This window comes from Chiloscyllium punctatum, chromosome 22 (assembly GCF_047496795.1).
Source record: "Chiloscyllium punctatum isolate Juve2018m chromosome 22, sChiPun1.3, whole genome shotgun sequence".
NCBI classification, from domain to species: Eukaryota; Metazoa; Chordata; class Chondrichthyes; order Orectolobiformes; family Hemiscylliidae; genus Chiloscyllium; species Chiloscyllium punctatum.
The window spans coordinates 72,030,609-72,052,757 of NC_092760.1; the positions used below are offsets into that span (position 1 = coordinate 72,030,609).

Consider the following 22,149-nt stretch of genomic DNA (forward strand, 5'->3'; position numbering starts at 1 on the left):
TTTGAAAATGATTCTTTCTAAAGCCAAAATACACCTCTCCTTTAATGTCAAAAATATCCAATTTCCTGACAAAAACTTACGATGCCCATGTATGCAATTTTTGTAGTCCATCTTTCGTTATTCCATCACTGGGTGTGCTTTTGAACTCTCTGCAGACAGAATTCATGATGAACCATAGATTTTTATTTTATTTTCTTTTGATTTAAAGTTTATTTGTTATATTTCAGTTTTTTAAAAATAAATTTCATTTATATGTTACAATCTTTATTTCCCTGACTGTAAAATGATTAACAAATGAAGGGCAATCAGTGTGTGTTTCCTGTACACTTCCTGGTGTACTGTCAGTGAAAATTCTTTAGTGGGATTTGCTGCTTAGCCTGTTAGTTGATAGAATTGTTGCTAGACAATGGAGAACTCCTTTGTTTATGGCAGGTTAAAATTAATGTCGAAAGACGTGAAATACTCGTCACAGAGATCTGTAGATCTTTGTGGACTACTTTCTTAGAAATTAGTGATGAGTAAGCTCTGGCACCTCACCACTGACCACAAATCCATTTGTTTTATTGCAGCTAACTCTATGCCTCTTTTGTATTCTAGATGAAATATCTACATTAGATATGCCAGCAGTGTTGGGATCACAAATTATGGGGGAAGGAAGAACAGCCTTTGATGCTCTGGAAAGATTTTGCAGCAGTCATGAACAAACATATGCTGAATTCTTAGAATCATTTATGCACCTCAAAAAAGGTAAGCTTTGTCAGGAGGTGAGTTTTAAGTCATGGATAAAGATGAGCAAAGTGTAGAGGAGTCTAGTCCACTTTGTGCACAATTGGCAATTCCAGTGCAAGTTATGTCCAAAGGTTTGCTTATTTTAGAAAGTGATCCTTACCCTCAGTTTCTGCTTGAATCAGTTTGCATACTGTTTACACAGAATCTGCAATGAACCAGCATAATTAGGCAGCAAGTTAAAAGGCAATCTACAAGAACGCTATAAATGTTATTCTTTGATTAATTTTTGAAAATGACTTGATACATTTTGAGTATAACTTACACTGGTTTTATGATTATCCATTTTAAATCAAAGCATCAATTCACCACTTGTCCCTAACCTGATTTTAAACTACCTGAAAAGGAATCTATCTGACAACCTATTTTCTAAATAAATTGGGTTACGGGTAGTTAGATCCATTATCTCTGGCAGATGAATGGATGACAAAACAGGTCCTTTTCCCAACTGGCAGCAAAATCAACATCTTTCAAAATGTAAGTAAGATTCAATTTAACTTTTGGAACTCTAAGGGCTTGAAAATGAGCATAATTAGCAGAAATTCCCAAAGGTGATCCATTCACTTTGTGAACATGGAGTGTTTTTGTGAACAGGACCTATTTCAAGAATGATGTTTTGAATACTAGTGCAAAAGATTATGGTAACTCAAAGTGTATTATGTGGACTTTGCACTTAAAATCATTTGCACTATTTGGACTGTGATATTAGGAGAATTGCAGGGAAGAAGCCAACATAATGGAGCAGAACCTCTGTAGTATGCCTAACTTCAGCACTAGTAATCCAGAGGCCCAGATTAATGCTATGGGGGAATGATTTCAAATCTCATCATGGCAGTTTGTGGAATTTAAAATGAATTTATGAAAAATATCTAGAATTGAAACTAATTTCAGTTACACAGTTACCATTACTATCATCGATTTCATTTGTCAAAGGGCTGTCGACCATCTTTGCCTGGTTTAGCCCAGACTTCAGACCCATAGCAATGTGGTTGATTCTTAATTGCCCTCTGAAGTGATCTAGCTAGACGCTCAGTTCAAGGTGAGCAACCAACCTTGCCAGCAATGACTTCATCCCATCGAAGGATAAATTAAAAAATCTCATCCTGCAGGTGAGGGAAACTTGACTTCGTAGATGACAAAACTCATTAGGTATCTAAATAGAATTGCTAATTCCATCCACAAGCAACAGTGGTTACTGTTTTGGGAAAATAATTGATTTCCTGTGATGTCATAAACATGGTGTCATGACCAAAATAATCTTTAGGTGAACTGTAGTTCAATCGCAAAGATAATTGAACTGGAAAAAATAAAACAGAAATTGCTGGATATCCTCAGGGATTGCAGCATTTGTTAGTGAGAGGTACACAGATCTGTTCAATGACCTTTCACTCTTGTTTCAGTTTCCCAGTACAGAATTTTACTCTGCAGACTTTTGTTCAATTACATGGTGTTAATCCATTTGCTTAAAGCTATAAATTGTCCCTATTTTAATAAAAATATTGAAGTAATATTATAGTAAGTAGTAAGTCCGGCTACAACTTGGAAAGTAGTGGTTTGGGTATAGCCTCCCAAAAGGAGTAGTTGGGAAGCTCATTACTGACATTGTAAAGTGTTATTTATTATAGCATGACAAATATAAATATAGTTTCCCTTAACCGTGGAATTTTTGAAATTTAATTGACAGAAAAATGCATCAAAATGATAAAACAAGAAGGACTGTTTTGTAAAGAGGAAGTGCATGGAAATGTAAGATTTTAAATTTACGTAAACGGTGGTGAGCTTTAATGTGAAAATTAAGCTAATTGAACTTTATTTGGATTACATCAAAGACCACAAAGTCATGTTGTTGTGTTTGTAGACCTCTTGGAATATGAGTTCTCAGACTGGGGCAGTTAACCTGGTCCAATGAGGGAGTCATTGGACATGCCTATAGGCATGTCTGAGATTTTGCTCACTTTGAGAGCTGGTTCTGAGGAAGCTGGACTAGTGACATATACTATGCATGTGCAAATAAAGGATGACTTGGTGACAAGATACCGGCCTCTCTGGAGTTATTTCACACGTATTGCTAGAAAGTTTGCAGTTTGACAATCTATTATAAACTTAAAATTCTGTAAGTGGTTTATTTGTGTGACCTTGTACTGTTATGAATAGCAAGAGGGAGTCTCTGGCTAAAATAAAAGGACTTTCTATTTGTGGTTACCTCTAGGGTCTATTTCTAAAAGATTGTAGTGCTTACCCTATATTGCACACCAACCTTTAGCATTCCTCATGTATTTTCTGAAAGTTACTGCTTAAGCTAGGAAGCAACTGCTGTTTGAAATGTGTTTTCTTCATATTGGTTCACATTGCAGATTTGGACATAGTCATACATCATGGAAACAGACCCTTTGGTCCAACCAGTCCATGCCGACCATAATCCCAAACTAAACTCGTCTGGCCTGCCTGTGCTTAGCCCGTATCCCACCAAACATTTCCTATTTGTTTGCTTATTTAAATATCTTTTAAACATTGTAATTGTTCCTGCATTCACCACTTCCTCTGAAAGTTCCTCCCACAACTGAACAAGTCTGTGTTTAAAAAACAAAATTGCCCCTTGTCTTTTTTTTAAAACTTGTTCTCCTCTCACATTAAAAATATGCCCTCTAGTCTTGAAATCTCCTGCCATTCACCTTATCTATAACCCTCATTATTTTATAAACCTCTGTAAGGTCACTCTCAACCTCCTATGCTCCAGTGAAAAATGTCCCAATTATTCAGCCTCTCCTTATGACTCAAACCCTCCATTCTTGGCAACATACTGATAAATCTCTTCTGAACACTCTCCAGCTTAATGATATTCTTCCTATAACAGGATGATCAGAACTGGACACTGCACTCCAGAAGCTGCCTCACCAATGTCTTGTGCAATCTCAACATTATACCCCAACTCTGTACTCAAAGGTCTGAGCAATGAAGGCAGGCGTGCTGAACGTTTTCTTAACCCCCTTGTCTACTAGTGATGCAAACTTCAAAGAATTATGTACCTGAACCCTTAGGTCTCTCTGTTCTACAATACTACCCATGGTCCTACTTTTAATTGTATAAGTCCTGCCCTTGTTTGTTTTACCAAGGGCAGGTAAATACTTCGCATTTTATACAAATTGAACTCCATTTGCTACTCTTTGGCCCAGTGACCTAACTGATTGATATCTCTTTGTAATCTTAGACAACCTTCTTCACTGTCCACTGTACCACCAGCTTTTGTGTAATCTGAAAATTTACTAACCCTGCCTTCTATATTTTCATCTAAATCAAAAGTGGTCCCAGCATTGATCCCTGTTGAACACCATTGGCCACAGGCCTCCAGTCTGAAAAAAACAACCTTCTACCATCACTCTTGTCTCCTGTTGTTCAGCCAATTTCAATCCAATTGGAACGCCCACCCTAAATACCATGTGATCTAACTTTACTAATTAGTCTATCTAGCAAAACCTTGTCAAAGGCTTTACTGAAGGCCAAGTAAATGATGTCTATCACTCTGCTCTCATTAATCTTGGTTACTTCCTCAAAAAAAACCCAATCCAGTTTATGAGACATGATTTCCCTTGCACAGAACAATGCTGACTATCCATTCCTTTCCTCTTCAAATGCATATAAATCTTCTTTTTCAGACTCACTTCCTATACCTTATCCACCACAGGTGAGTGGTTCTCCTTACATTCCTTAAACAAAGTCAAAACATTAGTCACTCTCCAGTCATTTGGCATCTCACCATAGTTATAGATGATACAAATATTTCTGCACGAGGCCCCACAATTTCCTTCCCAATTTCCCACACCTTCCTGAGATGCACTGGATTGTGTCTGGAGATTATTCACTTTTATATTTTCTAAGACCTGCAGCACTTTCTCTTCCATAAAGTGAACTGTTTTCAAAACATCAATATTTGGTTATGAGTTCTCTATCCTCCAATTCTTTTTCCAGGTAAAATGATGCAAAATATCCATTTTAATGTCTTTCCCATCTCCTGAGGTTCAACACAAAGACAACCTCTTTGATCTTTAATCAGCCCTACTCTCTCTCTAGTTGCTCTTTTGCTAATAATATCACTCTTCGAACCTCTTTGGATTATCCTTAACCTTACTTGCCAAGGCTATTTCATTTCCTCGCTCTGCATTCCTGAGCTCCCTCTTAAGAATGCTCTTAACACTCTTTATACCGTTCAAGAGACTCATTTGAATCCAGTTGTTAATATCTAAGGTATGATTCTTAATATCTAAGATATGATTTTTTAAATTCTTGATTAGAACCTCAATATTATTCATCCATTATCCTCTAATCCTACCAGTCTTACCTTTCACTCTTACGAATACTATGACTCTGAACTTTTGAAAGCCTCACACTTATCAGATGTCCCTTTACCGGTGAACAGTCTACTCCAATCAATTTTTGAAAGTTCTTGTCTCAAAGCATTAAAATTTGTCTTACTGCAATTAAAAACTTTTCCATAACACTTTTAAAACAAATAGAATTATGATTACTGGACCCAAAGTGTTCCCTTACTATCACTTCAATAACTTATCCTGTCTTATTATCTAAGAGAAGGTCAAGTTTTACTCCTTTAGTTGGAATATTTACATGTGTTCAAGAAAATTTTCTTTGACAATATTTGGCAAATTCTTCACCATCTGAACCTTTAACACTATGGTAGTCCCAGTCAATGTTTGAAAAATTAAAATAACATGCAGTTTGCAACCTTATTCTTATTGCATGTATCTGAGTTTTCTCTACATATTTGTTCCTCAATTTCCCTCTGACTGCTGGAGTTTGGGGTGGGGGGAGGTGTGGTGTGGTTCGGTTCTACAGTACAATCCCATCAAGGTAATAATTCCTTTTTTTTTTCAAATTTTAACTCATTTTTCATTGAACAATTTTTCAGAAATATCTTCTCTAGTTACAGCAGTAATGTTTTCCTTAATCAAAAATGCTACACCAGTCCTCTTTTGCCTCTCTTTCCATCCCTCCTATAGCATCTGATCAGAATATTCAGCTGCCAGTCCTGTCCATCCCTCAACCAAATTTCTGTAATTGCTATTACATCCCTATCCCATGTTCCCAAACATGCCCTGAGTTCTGCAGTTCTCACTTTCTCCTGTGTTCATCATCCTTACATACAAGACCCTGGATATCTTCTCCTTTTCTCTTCATGCTATACCTGGTTCTAGGTTAAAACTAGTACCCAGTTTTATGGAATCAACTTGAAAATGAATAGTATTAAAGACTCCTTTGGTACATCTAGTGAGTTTTCACTCTTTTTCAGAGGACTTGAAGAAACAAAAGACATCTCCTGAAGTTGGCAGCATTGCAGATGATGAATATAAACTAACTCAGAGGGTATTGTTGGAAAATTTGGGCCAGGTTGAAGGAGAGATGCCCAAGGATGACAAGAAGGCAAGTTTTAAATTATAAGTAGGTTGAATTTTTTTGCTTTCAATGTAGTTGTAACATGGTAATCTCAGTTTGTTTTTAAAATGCAGAGGGGCATACACAAAACCTGCATGAGGAAATTGAAACTGACCATGGAGCCATTTTAAACAGCATTTACTGTTTTATGTTGAAATTTGTTATTGATTTACATTTGCCAAAAAGTTGTTCAGTTGATGATTGTTCAGCATACTTTGAGATAAGTGTGATTTCAGTCATGCAAATTTGAAAAGTTTACAAAGTGCCTGAATTTTGTGCTGTTCATATTTTGTTTTTCTGTCTAACAAAGTTATACCAGTACAATTGCAAACGACTGGGACTAATTTTAAAAGAAATGTTTGAATACTATTGATTAAGCCTTTGGCCTTGGATGTTGCGACAACCTGTGAAACCAATCTGAAGCCTATCTAACATAAGGTATTCCCTTATAATCCATATGTTTATCCAATGACCATTTAAATGCCTTTAATGTTAACGAGTCCACTACTGTTGCAGGCAGGGCATTCCACGTCCTTACTACTCCGAGTAAAGAACCTACCTCTGACATCTGTCACCCCTTAATTTAAAGCTATGTCCATTCACGCTAGCCACCACCATTTGAGGAGAAAGGATAGACAGTGAGAGCCGTTCTAATCCTCTGATCATCTTGTATGTCTCTATTAAGTCACCTCTTAACCACCTCCTCTCTAACGAAAATCACCTCAGGTCCCTCAGCCTTTCCTCCTAAGACCTTCCCTCCTTACCAGGCAACATTGTAGCAAATCTCCTCTGCATCCTTTCCAATGCTTTCACGTCCTTCCTATAATGTAGTGACCAGAACTGTACGCAATACTCCAAGTGTGGCCGCACCAGAGTTTTGTACAGCTGTAACATGACCTCATGGCTCCGAAACCCAATCCCTCTATCAATAAAAGCTAACACACTGTATGCCTTCTTAACAACCCCATCAACAGGGTGGCAACTTTCAGGGATCTATGCATGTAGACATCCACACTACCAAGAATCTTACCATTATCCCAGTATTCTGTATTCCTGTTACTCCTTCCAAAGTGAATCACCTCATGCTTTTCTGTATTAAACTCCATTTGTCACCTCTCAGCCCAGATCTGCAGCTTATCTATGTTCCTCTGTAACCTGCAACATCCTTCTGCACTATCTACAACTCCATCAACCTTAGGGTTACCCACAAATTTACTAATCCATCCTTCTGCTTCCTAATCCAGGTCATTTATAAAAATGACAAACAGTGCTGAAGACCGCATATCAACGACTGATTTAAGAGGATTATTGACACCCTGATAGCAGATTTAACTTTAACAAGGAATTATATTGAAATTAAGTAGGTTCATGATTGCATCTCTGCTGACAATTTACCTTCATTATATTGTCTGTTTCTGTAATTACTTAAAACTAGCATAAAAGGGGCTTTTGTGGCATGGTGGTGATGTCCCCACCTCTGAACTAGGAGGTCTGGTGTCAAGTTCTATATGTTCCAGAAGTATGTAAAAACCATCCCTGAACAGGTTGGTTAAAAAATATCTGAAGCTAGCTTACTTGTGGCAGTTGTAGTTTGACCAGAAGTTTTTTTTTAACCTTTTGCTCCACCTTCCATCCTGAACTACAAAGATTTTTAAAAATGCCAGACTTGCATTTAGATGGTGCCTGTATGACCTCCAGATGCTTCAAAATGCTTCACAGGTAATGACGTTTTCAATTGTGGTTGCTGTAATATCAGCAACAGAATAGTCAATTTGCAGAGTGGCCACTTGACGCTAATATGACAATTGTGATATACATATACGATAGGTGGTTCTGAACCAATCTATTTAAAAATATCACTTAAATGGGATTCATTTCCTTATTATTTCATGGTTCTAATGTTTGTTTTAAGTTGTAAATCTTGTTACTAGTCAAAACTGCTACTTTGAAGGTGGTTAACTAAACCAGATTAATTGTAGATATTGTCTAATCAACCCATCTAGAGATGTCTTTACATGCTTCTGGAGCAGGTGGGATTTGAACTCAGACCTCCTGGCCCAGAGGTAACGACTTTGTCATTGGGCTACAAATGCCTTTACTACTAGATTAATTGTATTTTTTTCCAAAACCTGTTGCATTGGAACAGTATTTGATACAGCTGCAACCGTTTAAGTTTGCCTTGCACATCTTTAATGTGTGACCTAAAGACCAGATATCAGTGATGTGATTGAAAAATAATGTATTAAAAAAGTATATTGGTCTAAACAATAATGTGGAGGAAGTCATTTTTAAGCAAACTCTCAAAGTTTTGAGAGCCTTCAGACAATAGCATCAGCTCCATTGATGCAAGAAAGGCCAAGAGGCTCATCACCACCTTTTCCAGGGCAATTAGAAATAGGGAGTAAGCAAAAGAAAGATTTTAAAAGTTATGAAAGGTTGTGAATGGGAAGTATCGTTTTCACTTGGAGAATCAGTAAGGAAATTCTACTTTTGAAATGGCACTAGGATATGGGATAAAATGAATAAGCATGTATTTATGAAGAGAATTATTACAACTATGAATGCTTTGCTAAAAGGGATTAATTATGGCAGAGACCTTTTGTAACTAGTCACAGAAGAGTTAACATAATCTGAAGCAGAGGAGAATGCAGCGGGCTTTGGGATTAGTTTAGATCCCTCTTGCAAATGACCATCTCTATGTTGAAAGGTTTCTATGTGTACTGATTTTTTTTTTGAGATTTACTGTTGTCTTGTATTTGAACTAATTTAAAAAAAAAGGAATTTTTTGTTTTACAAAATCTGGATTTCAGAACAGTAAAATAACTATGCGTCGTCAGATAGTGGTTAAGGGCTTAAAGATATTTGCAGTAGATATTTATTGTACAGAACAGTTGCTGTGGGGTGAATGATATCATCTAGTAAGGTCTGACAGAGAATCTTGAGACCAAGTGCAGCTTGGAACCAGGTGATGATTATATGTTAGTTAAGGGATAGGCAGCTTCCATGGTGAGAAAGAAAGCTAATGTTTTAAGTCCAGAATCGAAACATTAGCTTGCTTTCTTTCCATGGATACTGCCTGAACTGCTGTAATCTCCAGCGTTTTATATTTTAAGTACAGATTCCAGCATTTGCAGTAATTTACTTCTTAATTAAGAGATAGTTGGCAAGCACTTAACTGAATTTATAGCAACAAGTAACCACTGCCATTGGAGTTTGTGTAGAAATGAAACTAACTAGGCAAGTATATGGCTACATTTTGTTAAATACGACAGGTAAAATGCTGGTAAGACAGTGAAATTCAACTTTTAACAAATGGTGCTTGAGGGAGTAACAACAAAAATGTTTCAACTGTGTAGGTTTGTGTAATTTTGTTTACTGCCTGTTAGAGCTAGAGCTAGACGCGGTCTTATTTTTACCACGTTACAACAGAGTACATTTTCTGACATTTACAGTAGTCAAATATGAAATATTTTCAAAGTGTCCAATAGTTCCAGTATCAAAACTGAGGACTGCTGTTGATAATACTAAGCGAATGTTGAAGAATTAGCAAAGCATTGGTTTCCATTTTAAATAAACCCTATGGGAGGGCTTTCTTTTTTTTCGATCACAGTGGCAGGTGCTATGTCGAATTTTAATGTAAAGCCATAGCTTTGAATATGACTGAAGTTAAATGAATGTGCTTTTTTTTCTTAAAACCAATGATATTTTAAGAACCGATTGCATTCCTTATTAAATAATTTTCTCCATGAGGGTGAAGACTATTACTTGTGTTCAGGTTGTTCTCCTTTAACACTTTAGTTTCTGTTAGTTACTGCACTGTGTTCCTTGTAACAAATGTTTCCTGTTTATGTGAACCATACAGAACAGTAATTGTGTTTATGGTAGAGTGATCAGAGTGAATTTCTTCTGCCTTTGGACAGAGAATATATTTGTTACACTTTGTCTGATCAATTTTAAAAAGGTATAGTTTAAAAGAAAATAACATTTGGATATTTTATGGAGACTCGAGGGGGAAAAAACTGTAATGCTCACCAAGTGATTTATCCCTTGGTTAGTAACTAACGTTGTAAAACTGAAGAGAGCAAAAATAAAATGCAGTGAAGTGTATCTTGTTGCTGAAAGTTGCAAAGGATGCCAAGTGTCAGAATCCAATCTTCTGGTGAAATGGTCTGTTTTATTGTTTTGTTGCCTACTTAACATTTTCAGCTTCTTTATTTCAGGCCAAACTGACATTAGAGGTTCCTTGTTCAGGTTTAGTAATGAAAACTAACTTTTAGGTTCATTACAGCAGGTGTGCTTCCTATAGGCTGAGTCTATTACATGCCAACTGTCTAGACCACAGAGTCAAGCAGGTATTTCTGGTAAATCAAGTGATATCAGATAATTCATTCACTTAGCTTTGAATTTACCCAGTTGAATGACCAAATCTTCTAGCAGCAAGTCAAAAGCTTCCTGTAATGAACTATATTGGACCACTTCAGACTAAGTTATAAGTCAGGCCTTTTGAATCTTTGTATACTCGAGGGGGTCAATTTCAGTTTTTCAAACACAGGCAAAGGGGACTCGTTTAGTTTGGGAAACTTGGCCGGCATGGACAGTTGGACCAAAGGGTCTGTTTCCATACTGTATGACTGTGTCTATAGCTATCACTAGGGGAGACAGTGAGCAAACATCTGAAAGATAAGGTTGGGGACAACAGGAAAAATGAGTTTCAGTTTTAAAAAAATGCAATTCAAATTGATAAATTGATCACTTAAATGAGTAATTAATAAAAATGGCCCTTAATAGTGAGAAACAGTGTAACTAATGAATTGCTTTTCCATCTTGGTATGAAGCAGAGCTAAAGATAAGACAAACTAAGTCCCAAATCCTGGTCTTCAAGTAAGTGGAGAGGTCTGGGGTCAAGCTAAGGAATTGGGTTTAAATAACATTTCCCTGACGACACACAATCTGAGGTAGAGTTGGCAGTATTCATATGAAAATGGGAGCCGGACGAAAGTTGCCTACAGTCTGTGTTTTTTTTTCCTTTTCCCACCATGCTTTGTTTTTTTTTGGGGAGGGAGGAGATGAAAGGAGTACGTGTATTTGATTCAGCCAAAGGGTTCACACATATGCACACTACCATTTCTATGCTCTTTCACTGTCTCCCCCTCTATATATCATCCATCTCCCCTCCCCCTCCCCCTCCCCCATACTCTCTCTTTCCCCCCCTCTCCAACATCTTTCTACTCCCCATCTCTCCCTCTCTTCCCTTTTCATTCCCCTCCCTCCTTGTCCCCCCTTCTCTGTCTTGCTGTCTCCACCTTCCTCTCTCCCCCTCAGTCATACAAACACAGAGACACATCTCACAGCCCTGCAGGTTCAAATGCCCACTGCACCTTGATCGTGGCCCCTCAGAGGATAGGGTGTCTGTGTTGGAACTCAAGTCAATTGCTCACTTGGATTGTTGCAACCTGCACCCTCTGGCAACCGAGTCTGTTCCTGACTGACCTGATGAAAGGAGAAAGTGAGGTCTGCAGATGTTGGAGATCAGAGTTGAGACTGTGTTGCTAGAAAAGCACAGCAGGTCAGGCAGCATCCAAAGAGCAGGAGAATTGCATTTCAGGCCAGAGCCCTTCATCAGGAATCCTTGATTCTTGATGAAGGGCTCTGGTTTCTGGCCCAAAATGTCAATTCTCCTGCTCCTAGGATGCTGCCCGACCTGACGAAAGTCCCATGCCTTGTGTTCTCTTCTCCCCCGCCCAACCCCTTTCCGATAAGCAGACTTTCCATCACTGTTTACATTGTGCAAGCCTCATTAATTTACTTTTCAGCAGCAAATGTGGGAGAGAAATACTGTCTGGTTGGAAGAGCAATCGCTTGTGAAATATTGATGTTCTCTTCTTTCTAGTATTTGGAAGCCTGGTGACAATCCAGATAGGGTCCTTTCTTGAGGGAACATTCTGGCCCACAAGCAAGTAATAGTCTCAAAGAAAACAACAGGATGTGGTAATAAAGGCATAATTCCATGTTATTTATGGGAGTTCTCAAAATATTTTTAAGAATTGGACTTGTAAGAAAATTAAGAAGCATCTTCTTTTTGTGGTCACTTTGGGGTTGGGCCCAAGATACAATGATGATTAATTAAAATGTTCACCTATCAGCTGAATAAGGTTATATTACATTCCTGTACATTATTATTATTATTATTATTATTATCTTTTATTTAAAACTGCCGGATTGTATACGATAATTGGTGTGAATGAGCTAGTCCTGATGTTACTTTGAGTTCCACCCTTTGATGTCACTCACCCAGTCTGCAAGTGGAGACTGCGTTTATGGTAGTTTTCATAGGGAGTAGATCTGTTAATATATTTTGTACAACTGCTGTGATCCCTTGTAATTACGCATCATTAGTATGTGGTTGTACTTATTACTATCATGCAATAAACGGTAATAAATATATTGTTGGCAAACGTTAGTGTTTTTTTCTAAAGACTCTACAGTGGTGTATCTCCAAGATTGATCATTTGACAGACCCTAGACAAAGTATAGGAAAATGGAAGATCAATAGCAGTGAACTACCTTTAACAACCCTTTCTCTGAACCACATCCTGGCAGAGATAACAGATAGCATGATGCTCCAGTAGCACCAATCAAGTTAATACCACAGTGCGTAAAGTTATGCACCCAATGACGTGACATAAGCACGCAAAGTATTTATATGCCATTGAAATCCATTGAAATTCTTTCTTCTTATTACAGTTTTAAGGGATTTAATTTTGAAACTCTAACAGCTTAGACAGGCAGGCTTTAAATTTGTCAAAATATGGACCCCTCAACCTGCTATGAATATGCCAACTTCTAGATTATACATGGCAGTTGGGGGTTTTCTGGGCAACTTTCACAGGCAAGGTAGATCAGTGATTAGGATATTTAAATAAACAGTTCTTCCTTAGAAATTACTTACATTTCATGGTTGCAAGCTGAGTTTTTCAGGGTCTGGAAAGAGTTTGTGTATAATTCAATTTCAAATTATTAATCGGCTCCAATTAAACCTTTTAGTTGTAAGACCATTTAGAAATGGCTGTTCTTTTTCCAGTTTGCATCTTGTCCTTTCATCCTATTTTTCCCTGGGTAAATATATCACGGAATATTGTGGTGTAAGCAGTGGCTACTTTATCAGATTATGTAATCCCATTTCTTTCTTGGACTTCCTCTCAATATGCAGAGGTGACATTGTCTTGTCTTTTATATTTTGTCTATTATATTTTGACACTGTCAGAACAGATATGTAAGACAATAAATAGGTTTCACATTGTTACAATTCAATTTCAATGGTGATAAGTGTTGAAGAATTTTTATTTGTGTTTTGCTTGTCTTTCAACTTATTTAAGGTGGAACATTACGTTGACGTTGAGGAAAAGGGCAATGAAAAACAAACTGAACGCCAAAGCAACACTGGTAAGTATTCAGTATTTCATATCACTGTTCTTTGGTGTAAATGGATTTAAATGGATTGAATGGACTTAATAAGTTGTGTTGATAATGTTTGTCCAAAAGCTTTCAAGAATGAAAACTTTTTCTATCAAGAAAACATAGTTAACACTTATCCTCCTTCCTTCTTACTATATTCTCATTAGGAAAAGCATACTATTCCAGGTGACACCTCAGTCTCATATTTGTGAAGTATTTTCCAATGAAACTATTTTCCTGGGATAAACTCACTCATTCCTAAATTCTTAGACACTGATCAGTAATTTCAGTCTTTACATTTCATAATAGTTTATAATATCATTGAACTTTCACTCATTTCTGAGAACTTAAAAGCAAGGGAGCACTTTTCTCAAATGAACGAAAATTTCGGTGTGGACTTGTTGGGCCGAAGGGCCTGTTTCCACGCTGTAAGTAATCTAATCTAAATTTGCTAGTCAAAAATCATAGAAAGGATGACACAGCTAATCGATTCATTGTGCCTATGCCTTTATAAATTTATCCAGTAAATCCCTCTTCCCTGCTATTTTACCGCATAGTGCCGTAATTTTTTCTCTTAAATTATTTAGCCAATACCATTTTGAATATTACTTTGAGCCACGTTCTAACAGATAACAATGATGTAAGAAAGTATGAGGTTTTGCGCTTTGGTAGAAAAAATAGAAGGGAAGGCTATTTTCTAAATGGGGAATGGCTTAGGAAAACTGAAATGCAAAGGAACATGGGAGTCTTAGTTTAGCATTCTTTTAAGGCTAACATGCAGGTTCACTTGGCACTTTGGAAGACAAATGTGCAATGTTAGCATTCATTTTGAGAGGGCTAGAATACAAGAAGAGGGATGTAAAGCTCTGGTCATACCCCGTTTGGAATACTGTGAGCAGTTTTGGGCCCCATATCTAAGAAGGATATGCTTTCCTTAGAGAGGGTCCAGAGGAAGTTCACAAGAATGAAATCAGGGATGAAGAGTTTGTCACATGAAAAGCAGCTGAAAACTCTGAGTTTGTACTTGATGGAGTTTAGAAGGATGAGAAGGGGATCTCATTGAAACTTGCAGAATACTGAGAGGACATAGAGTGGATAAGGAGAAGATGTTTCCACTAGTAGGAGATACTAGGATTTGAGGGTGAAGGGATAACCCTTTAGAACTGAGGTGAGGAAGAATTTCTTTAGCCATAAGGTAGTAAATCTGTGGAACTCATTGCCATAGAAGACTGTGGAGGCTAATTCACTGAGTTAATTTAAGACATGGAATCTTGATGAGTAAGAGGACCAAGGGCTACATGCAGAAGACAGCAGAATGGGATTGTGAAACATAACAATGGTGGAGCAAACTCACTGGGGTTGAATGGCCTAATTCGACTAATTATATTTTGGGGTCCTATTGTATTTGCTGTGTGAACAATTGTTGGGGCTGGATATTACAAGGCATTATGATCCCTGTCCCTTGGTAAAGATTTGGGACAAAGGTATCAGAGCAAAGAATGGTTGTGCCTGGCTGTTTGTAGCCTGCAGACAGGATATCCACTCATCAGGAACAAGTAGTCACACTTCAATGAGCTGTTTGTCAACCAGCTAGTCAGAGGCTGGCAGTTCTCCAGTGTTTGCCTCTTCAGAACTTCAGCACTCTGTTTAGAATTATGCCTAGTACAAAGGAAGGTAGCTGTGGCAGTTGGAGGTCAACTATCTCTAGTCTAGGACACCACTGCAGGAGTTCCTCAAGGTAGTGCCCTAGGTCTAACCATCTTTGTCCACTTTAACAATTATCTTCCATCATAAGGTCAAACATGGCAATGTTTTCTGCTGGTTTGCACAGTATTGAACACTATTTGTGATTCTTTAGTTACTGAAGCAGTCCATGCCCAAAGTTAGCAAGACCTGTTAAATATGCAGACTTGGGCTGGCAATTCTTGTTAAAGAGCTTATGCTTGAAACGTCGATTCTCCTGCTGCCTGATCGGCTGTGCTTTTCCAGCATTACACTTCCAACCTTGGGATGACAAATGATGACAAGTAACAAGTCATGCAAGTGTCAGCAATGACCATTTTCCAACAAAAGAAAATCTAATTATTACTCCTTGATATTCAGTGGCATTACCATTGCTGAACCTTCCACCACACCCCTTCTCCCCCCCACCCCCCCCCCCCCCCCTCCTCCCCCACCTCCCCCACCCCGCACTATCCATTCTGGGCAGACCTCTAACTATGCTGAGATAAAACATAAACAAGGTGAGTTTCCATTGCAGACTTCACAATACAAAAAAACCACTCATCCATTTCATATATTTAAATACCCTTAAGTCCTTAGTCCATTCTTACAAACAAACGTTTTAATGTGAGGGAATGGAGTACAAGACAGCTACTCCTTTTATAAATGTTTGGAACTGTCAAACAACTTGAGAAGACAGTACCCCACTATGGTAAGTGTTGGTTGTGTTTTTTTTTAATTCCCAATTTTTAAGTGTAGGCTACATAACTTAAGGCTTGACAGTTTCATTGCCCTTATGTGCTCTTCAGGATTCACATCTATGCTAAAGAAATCCTCCTCACATCCTGCAAGATAAAACCTACACTCCATTGAGAAGCTAGTCTTGTCAGCACTGAGTTCAATTTGTGTTTTCCCTGTTTCCCTAATGGTAAAAATGGCAGGTTTTTGAATTGATGGTGGGATTTCTGGACCTGGTGCTGTTTTAGATATCCTTGACACACCACGAAAAACTAGGGTGAAGTCTATTACTTAGTATTTTTTGACAAAAGTCCAATTTATATAAACAACTCAACCACACAAATGTCAACAAATTTCTCCTTAATTGCAAAAAACTCAACCAAATTTCTTTAACAAATTTGTTCTAATGTTCACTTATTAATATATTTAAGAAGTACCAATTAATTCTATCCTGGATTTATGTCTCCGAAATGCTCCAGCACTGATGTTAAGCTGATTAATACTTAATTGCTGATTTTACCTCAGCTCCCCTTTCTAAAATCTAGTTAAATATAGGCAATCCTCTAATACTCTGATAAAACGTTAAATTTAGTAAAGGTGCATTGTTAAATTATTTTCATTTAACCTTGAATTATGGCTGACCTGAGTAGTAAAGTTTGGACTTAGTTCAGAATAATTATGAATTGTTTTATAAACTTGCATATTGTACCCCTTTGGTTGCAGCATGTTGGTGAGAGGCTTCTCAGTTACAGTGATGTGTATTCTCATAGTAAATACGTTGATTTTATTCTTTGACCACAGACATTTGATATTTATTGAGCCCTAGATGATTTCTTTTTGTGAATTGCTGAAAGTATCTAGCGCCCTCTATATTTGAAGGCAAGTTATTAATCATGAGATTAATTATGATTCTAACAACTGCTGTCAAGGGGCTGTCCCTTCTGTTCCATGGTTACCCCTGTCTGGACTGTTCTACACCACTGCAGCTCCTCAAAACACAGCTGGACAGATAATTAACAGAAGAGTAACCATCATGAATGAGTGTACTCATTGGTTAAACAATTGAACAAAGATTGCAACTGGGACATGATATAACCAATTGTGTACTAATGTTGTATTTTCTCAAATGGCTTTTGTTTTCTGTTTCCAAGGCCCCTGACAGAGGGACCTCACCATCATGATGAAAATGGCTGACTGTTAATAAGTTCGGCCATCAAACACAGCAATTCTTTATCTTTTTGGGGCTGGGTTGCCTTTTGCAGTTATGCAGTTTACACAGGCAGCTGGCCATTTAATTCAACAGCTGCCTGCACTAAAGTGGGATTTTGGGAGCAAAGAGTGCAAATTTGACCTTGTAAGGGCAGATCTGAAGTTGATGGATTAATTTGGATAGCCTGGATTGGTGGAGGCAAGTTGGAGTAGTCTAAAGTGCTCTTTGGGATTGTTATGTGTATGAAATGCATATAAGCTCATAACTGTTAAGTGTTATCATCCCAGCTGTCGTACTACTGTATAAATCAGATTCCAGAATGAAATCTGCCTCAGTATCATCTAATATGATCTGAAGGGACCTAATGGACTGAAAGAACTGGTGATTTATATATTAATTAATTAATGGTTAATTAGGTATGAATTGGTTGTATGAACATGGGGAGCTACCTATCGGGGGATGAAAGTATATGGAGTTTGGTTAACTGAAGTAAAACACTCACTAAAATTATGGACTTGGACTCTGTTCAAAGACATTTATCTCCTGGTGAATAATGCTCGTTTTTGTTAATGTGATGGTTGGTCACTGAAATAATCACATGGGGCTTAGATTTTCTTAAACAACAGTACACAAGTTTATTGTACCAAATGAGAAATTAAAAAAAAAAGCATGGTCTAGATATACGAGATAGTTTAGAAAATTCTTGAAATGCATAAAAACGGGGACTTGGCAACACAGCGGAGATTCTGTCGACAGCTCTGCCTAACAGCCAAGGCATACTGGTGTTTTTTTGCTATCCCTGGCCAACTTATGTGGTGGAGTTATTAGTTTAAGCCTTACAGTACACATATTTGTTAATATTTGGGAGTGGGAAGGATGCCAAAGGGAAAAGGAGCGAGCAAACAGCAGCAGGGAGGACAGTTCCCTGCAGCACCTACCACAGCAGAGACTGCAGCAGCAGCCTCTCCTGAACCCCCCAGGGACCTGACAGACTCACAGGAATTGGCTGCAACGATGGAGAGACTTGCCTTGAAAGTTGGAGCTGCGATCGAGGGGAGATCCATGGGGAGATTTTTATCCAGGTCCAACCTATCACATCCATGAAGTATGAGCAGGAGATCCAGGGCCTCGGGGAGCAGCTGGAGGAGATGAACGGTTGAACTAAGGCCTCAGAACCTGTGATGGAGTCCTCATCCAGTCAGATCCAGGTGCTGGAGCAAGAGGTGTGGGCCTTGTGAGACAATATCGACGACCTCGAAAATCGAGGTTGGAGGGTAAATTTCCGAATTGTCGGGCTCCCTGAAGGTGAGGAAGGTGAGCAGCCAGTCAGCTGCTTTGAAAGCTGGCTGCCGAAATTTTTGGGCTTTCACATTGAGTCAAGCAGGCAGCAGATTGAAAGGGCTTATCGGGTTACAGTTCAGCGCCCCCGCTCTGTCCTAGTGCACCCCCACTCACATAAAGACAAGCAAAAAGTGATACAAGCTTCTAGATTATTGGGAAATGATCCACAGGCACTGCTGTACAAGGGGTCAGAAATCATGTTTTTTCAGGATTTCTCTGCAGCTTTAATTCGAAAGAGAAAGTCCTTCGATGAAGTTAAAGAGGCTGAGGAACCTGGGTATCCGGTACTCCATGAGATACCCCACAGTGCTCCATTTCAGCCACGAGGACTCATTTAATACATTTGTCTCAGCGGATAAATCTAAAAACTTTGTAGACGCTTTAAAATAGACGGATTGGCCTGAAGAATACGATTAATATTTGTTCTCTTTTCCTTCTTTCCCCATGTTTTTCCTTCCTATTTTTTATTCCTTTCTTTCTCCCTACTAATTTCTTTTTTTTTGGAAAGGGGGACAAACCTTGGAATAAGTTGTTCCTTTTTTTTAATAACTGGATTTTCTGGGAAATTTTGTGGATGTTCTTTGTGGTCTCTCCTTTTTTTTTGTTCTCTTTCTCTTATAGTCACAAATAGGGGTGGCATGAAGCCAGGGATGGGTGGAGTGCTCATCCTGACTTTATCTTTTTTCTGTTGATTTAAGGATTATCTCCTTGGTTTTTTTTCTGGCCTAAGGCTGGGGCACAGTCCGGGTTTGAAGGAGCTGTGAAGGAGTGGGTGGGTAGGGCAGGGGCAAGAGCCTTCCATTCAAGGTTTTATAGTTGGTTTTCTTTGTAGTTTCTGATAGAAATAGTTGTTTATAGTTATGATAGAGTTGTTTTTGTATATATAGTTCTTTGACTCTAAGTCTTTTATTTACTTGTGCTTGGCGCTTTGTAAGCAGGGTTCTCCCTCCGAGGAGTTCAAGGGTCTCTGAAAGGGGATATGACTAAGTGTCTTATTAAATGGTGCACCTAGAATATTAAGGGAAGTCATTCGCCTGTTAAAAGGAAAAAAAAATGCTTTCTAGCCTTAAGAGGGACAGGGTTGATATGGCTTTGTTGCAGGAACCCCATCTTGATGATGGGGAACACCTGAAATTACAACAGGGGGGTTATGACTGGGTATTCTTTTCATCTTTTACTACTAAAATTGGGGAGTGGTGGTACTTATTCAGAAAAATCTTCCATTCACATTATTAGAGCAGGTGAAAGCTGAGCAAGGACGATTATACATGGGGAGGAATACGGCATCTGAAACGTCTACTGTCCTCTGGTGCATTCCCTCAAATTTTTGAATGGTGCTTTCTCTAAGTTGAGTGCTTTTGGAACACGGCACATTATTTTAGGGGGATTTTAATTGTCTTTTGGGTCCGATGGTGGACAGCATGCCTGTTTCTTTGCAGGCCAAGCAGATTAGATTAGATTACTTAGTGTGGAAACAGGCCCTTCGGCCCAACAAGTCCACACTGCCCCGCCGAAGCGCAACCCACCCATACCCCTACATCTACATTTACCCCTTACCTAACACTATGGGCAATTTAGCATGGCCAATGCACCTGACCTGCACATCTTTGGACTGTGGGAGGAAACCCACGCAGACACGGGGAGAACGTTCAAACTCCACACAGTCAGTCGCCTGAGGCGGGAATTGAACCCGGGTCTCTGGTGCTGTGAGGCAGCAGTGCTAACCACTGTGCCACCGTGCCGCCCTAAATGGTTGACTTGTGTGAGGAGTTTGGGCTAGTGGATATCTGGAGATGTCTTCACCCTACCGGCAGGGACTTCACCTTTTTTTTCAAACCCATATAAATGTCACACGAGGATTGACCTCTTTCTGGCTCCCTCGGCCCTTCTGGGTTCGATTATGGGTTGTAAAATTAGGAATATAGCTATATCCGATCATGTGGTGGTATATTTCGAGGTTAAGGCTAGGTTTGTGGCACTGGTATTTGGATCCTTTTCTCCTAAGGATTCCAAACTTGTGGAATACTTTCTGAAGGAGTTTCAGGAATTCTTGACTACCAACTCAGGCACGGTTAGTAGTCTGTCTATGCTATGGGAGACTGCTAAGGCCTTTGTTAGGGGACTAGCTATTTCCTATTCGGCTAGCCGGAAATGACAGAAGGAGGAACAACAGCGTCTACTTGAGATGCGGTTGAAAGCTGCCGAGGCGGCACATTTTGCGTGGTCTTTGGTGACTAAGCTACAGTGGATCATGGCCCTCCAGGCTGCCTTGTATTCAATACTGACACAAAACGCAAAGAAAGAACTAACTTTTGCTAGACCAAGGCTGTTCAAATATGGGGATAGACCAGGGAAGTATTTAGCGTACATTACTAGGAAAAAATGTGCTCCCCAATCCATGACTACAATCAGACACAGTGCTGGGGTCTTTACGTATGATGCTAAAAAGATCAATGAGTCTTTTCAGAGCGCTTACTCTGAATTGTATTGGTCTGAAGGTTACGAGGACAGGTGGGCTAAAATGGAGACCTTTTTTTAAGAACCTGGATCTCCCAGGGGTAACCTTGGAACAGGCCTGTCTCCTTAATGCCCCCTTGACAGTTCAAGAAATACAGGAGGCAGCTAGACAACTTCAGAGTGGGAAAGCGCCTGGCTATAATGGTCTCCTGGGTGAGTTTTATAAGGAGTTTATAGGGATTCTGTCAGGACCGATGTTGGAAATGTACAATTACTCCTATATGCATGAATGCCTACCACCGTCTTTGAGAGAAGCTAATATTTCCTTAATTCTTAAGAAGGGGAAGTTTCCTGAGGATTGTGCCTCATACAGGCCCATCTCAGATTTCAAGATTCTGTCCACGATCCTGGCGCTGAGATTGGAAAAGGTGTTGCTCCACATTGTTAAAGAAGACCAGACAGGCTTTATCAGGGGGCATAGGTCCTCTAATAATATTAGAGGGTTGCTGAATATGGTCCAAGTTTGTGAGCAACAATCGATTCAGGGGTTGGTGATTTACTTAGGTGCAGAGAAAGCATTTGGCTGGGTGGAATGGCCGTATCTTTTTTATGTCTTAGAACATGGGTTGGGCGAAGTCTTTGCTTGGTGGGTGGTGGTTTTATTGCAACCCTCTGGCCGCAATGGGGTGAAGTCTGGGAATTTTAGGATTGGTAGGGGTAGTCGGCAAAGCTGCCCCCTCTCACCATTGTTGTTTACGTTCGTGATAGAGCTGCTGGCAGAGGCCATTCGTCAGAACTTCCACATAACCGCTCTGGAAGTGGGATTGCTGGCACGTAAGATTACACTGTATGCGGATGATATCCTTCTGTTTTTATCGAACCTGATCACCTCCATAACCCATTTGATACAATGTACCAATTAATTTGGGGCTTTTTCAGGATATAAGATTAACTTTGCAAAATTAGAGGCTATGCCTTTGGGGAACCTTAAGGAT

At 39.0% G+C, this 22,149-nt stretch overlaps 1 protein-coding gene across 1 annotated transcript in view; it reads left to right on the forward strand.

Annotated features, from left to right (window-relative positions):
* iftap (intraflagellar transport associated protein) overlaps nt 1-22,149 on the forward strand; it is a 56,252-nt gene that overhangs the window by 22,943 nt on the left and 11,160 nt on the right. The window contains exons 2-4 of the mRNA XM_072592651.1: nt 598-747; nt 6,089-6,219; nt 13,608-13,674. Coding sequence (XP_072448752.1) covers nt 618-747; nt 6,089-6,219; nt 13,608-13,674 — 328 coding nt within the window. The 5' untranslated portion in view covers nt 598-617. The remainder of the gene's footprint in view (nt 1-597; nt 748-6,088; nt 6,220-13,607; nt 13,675-22,149) is intronic.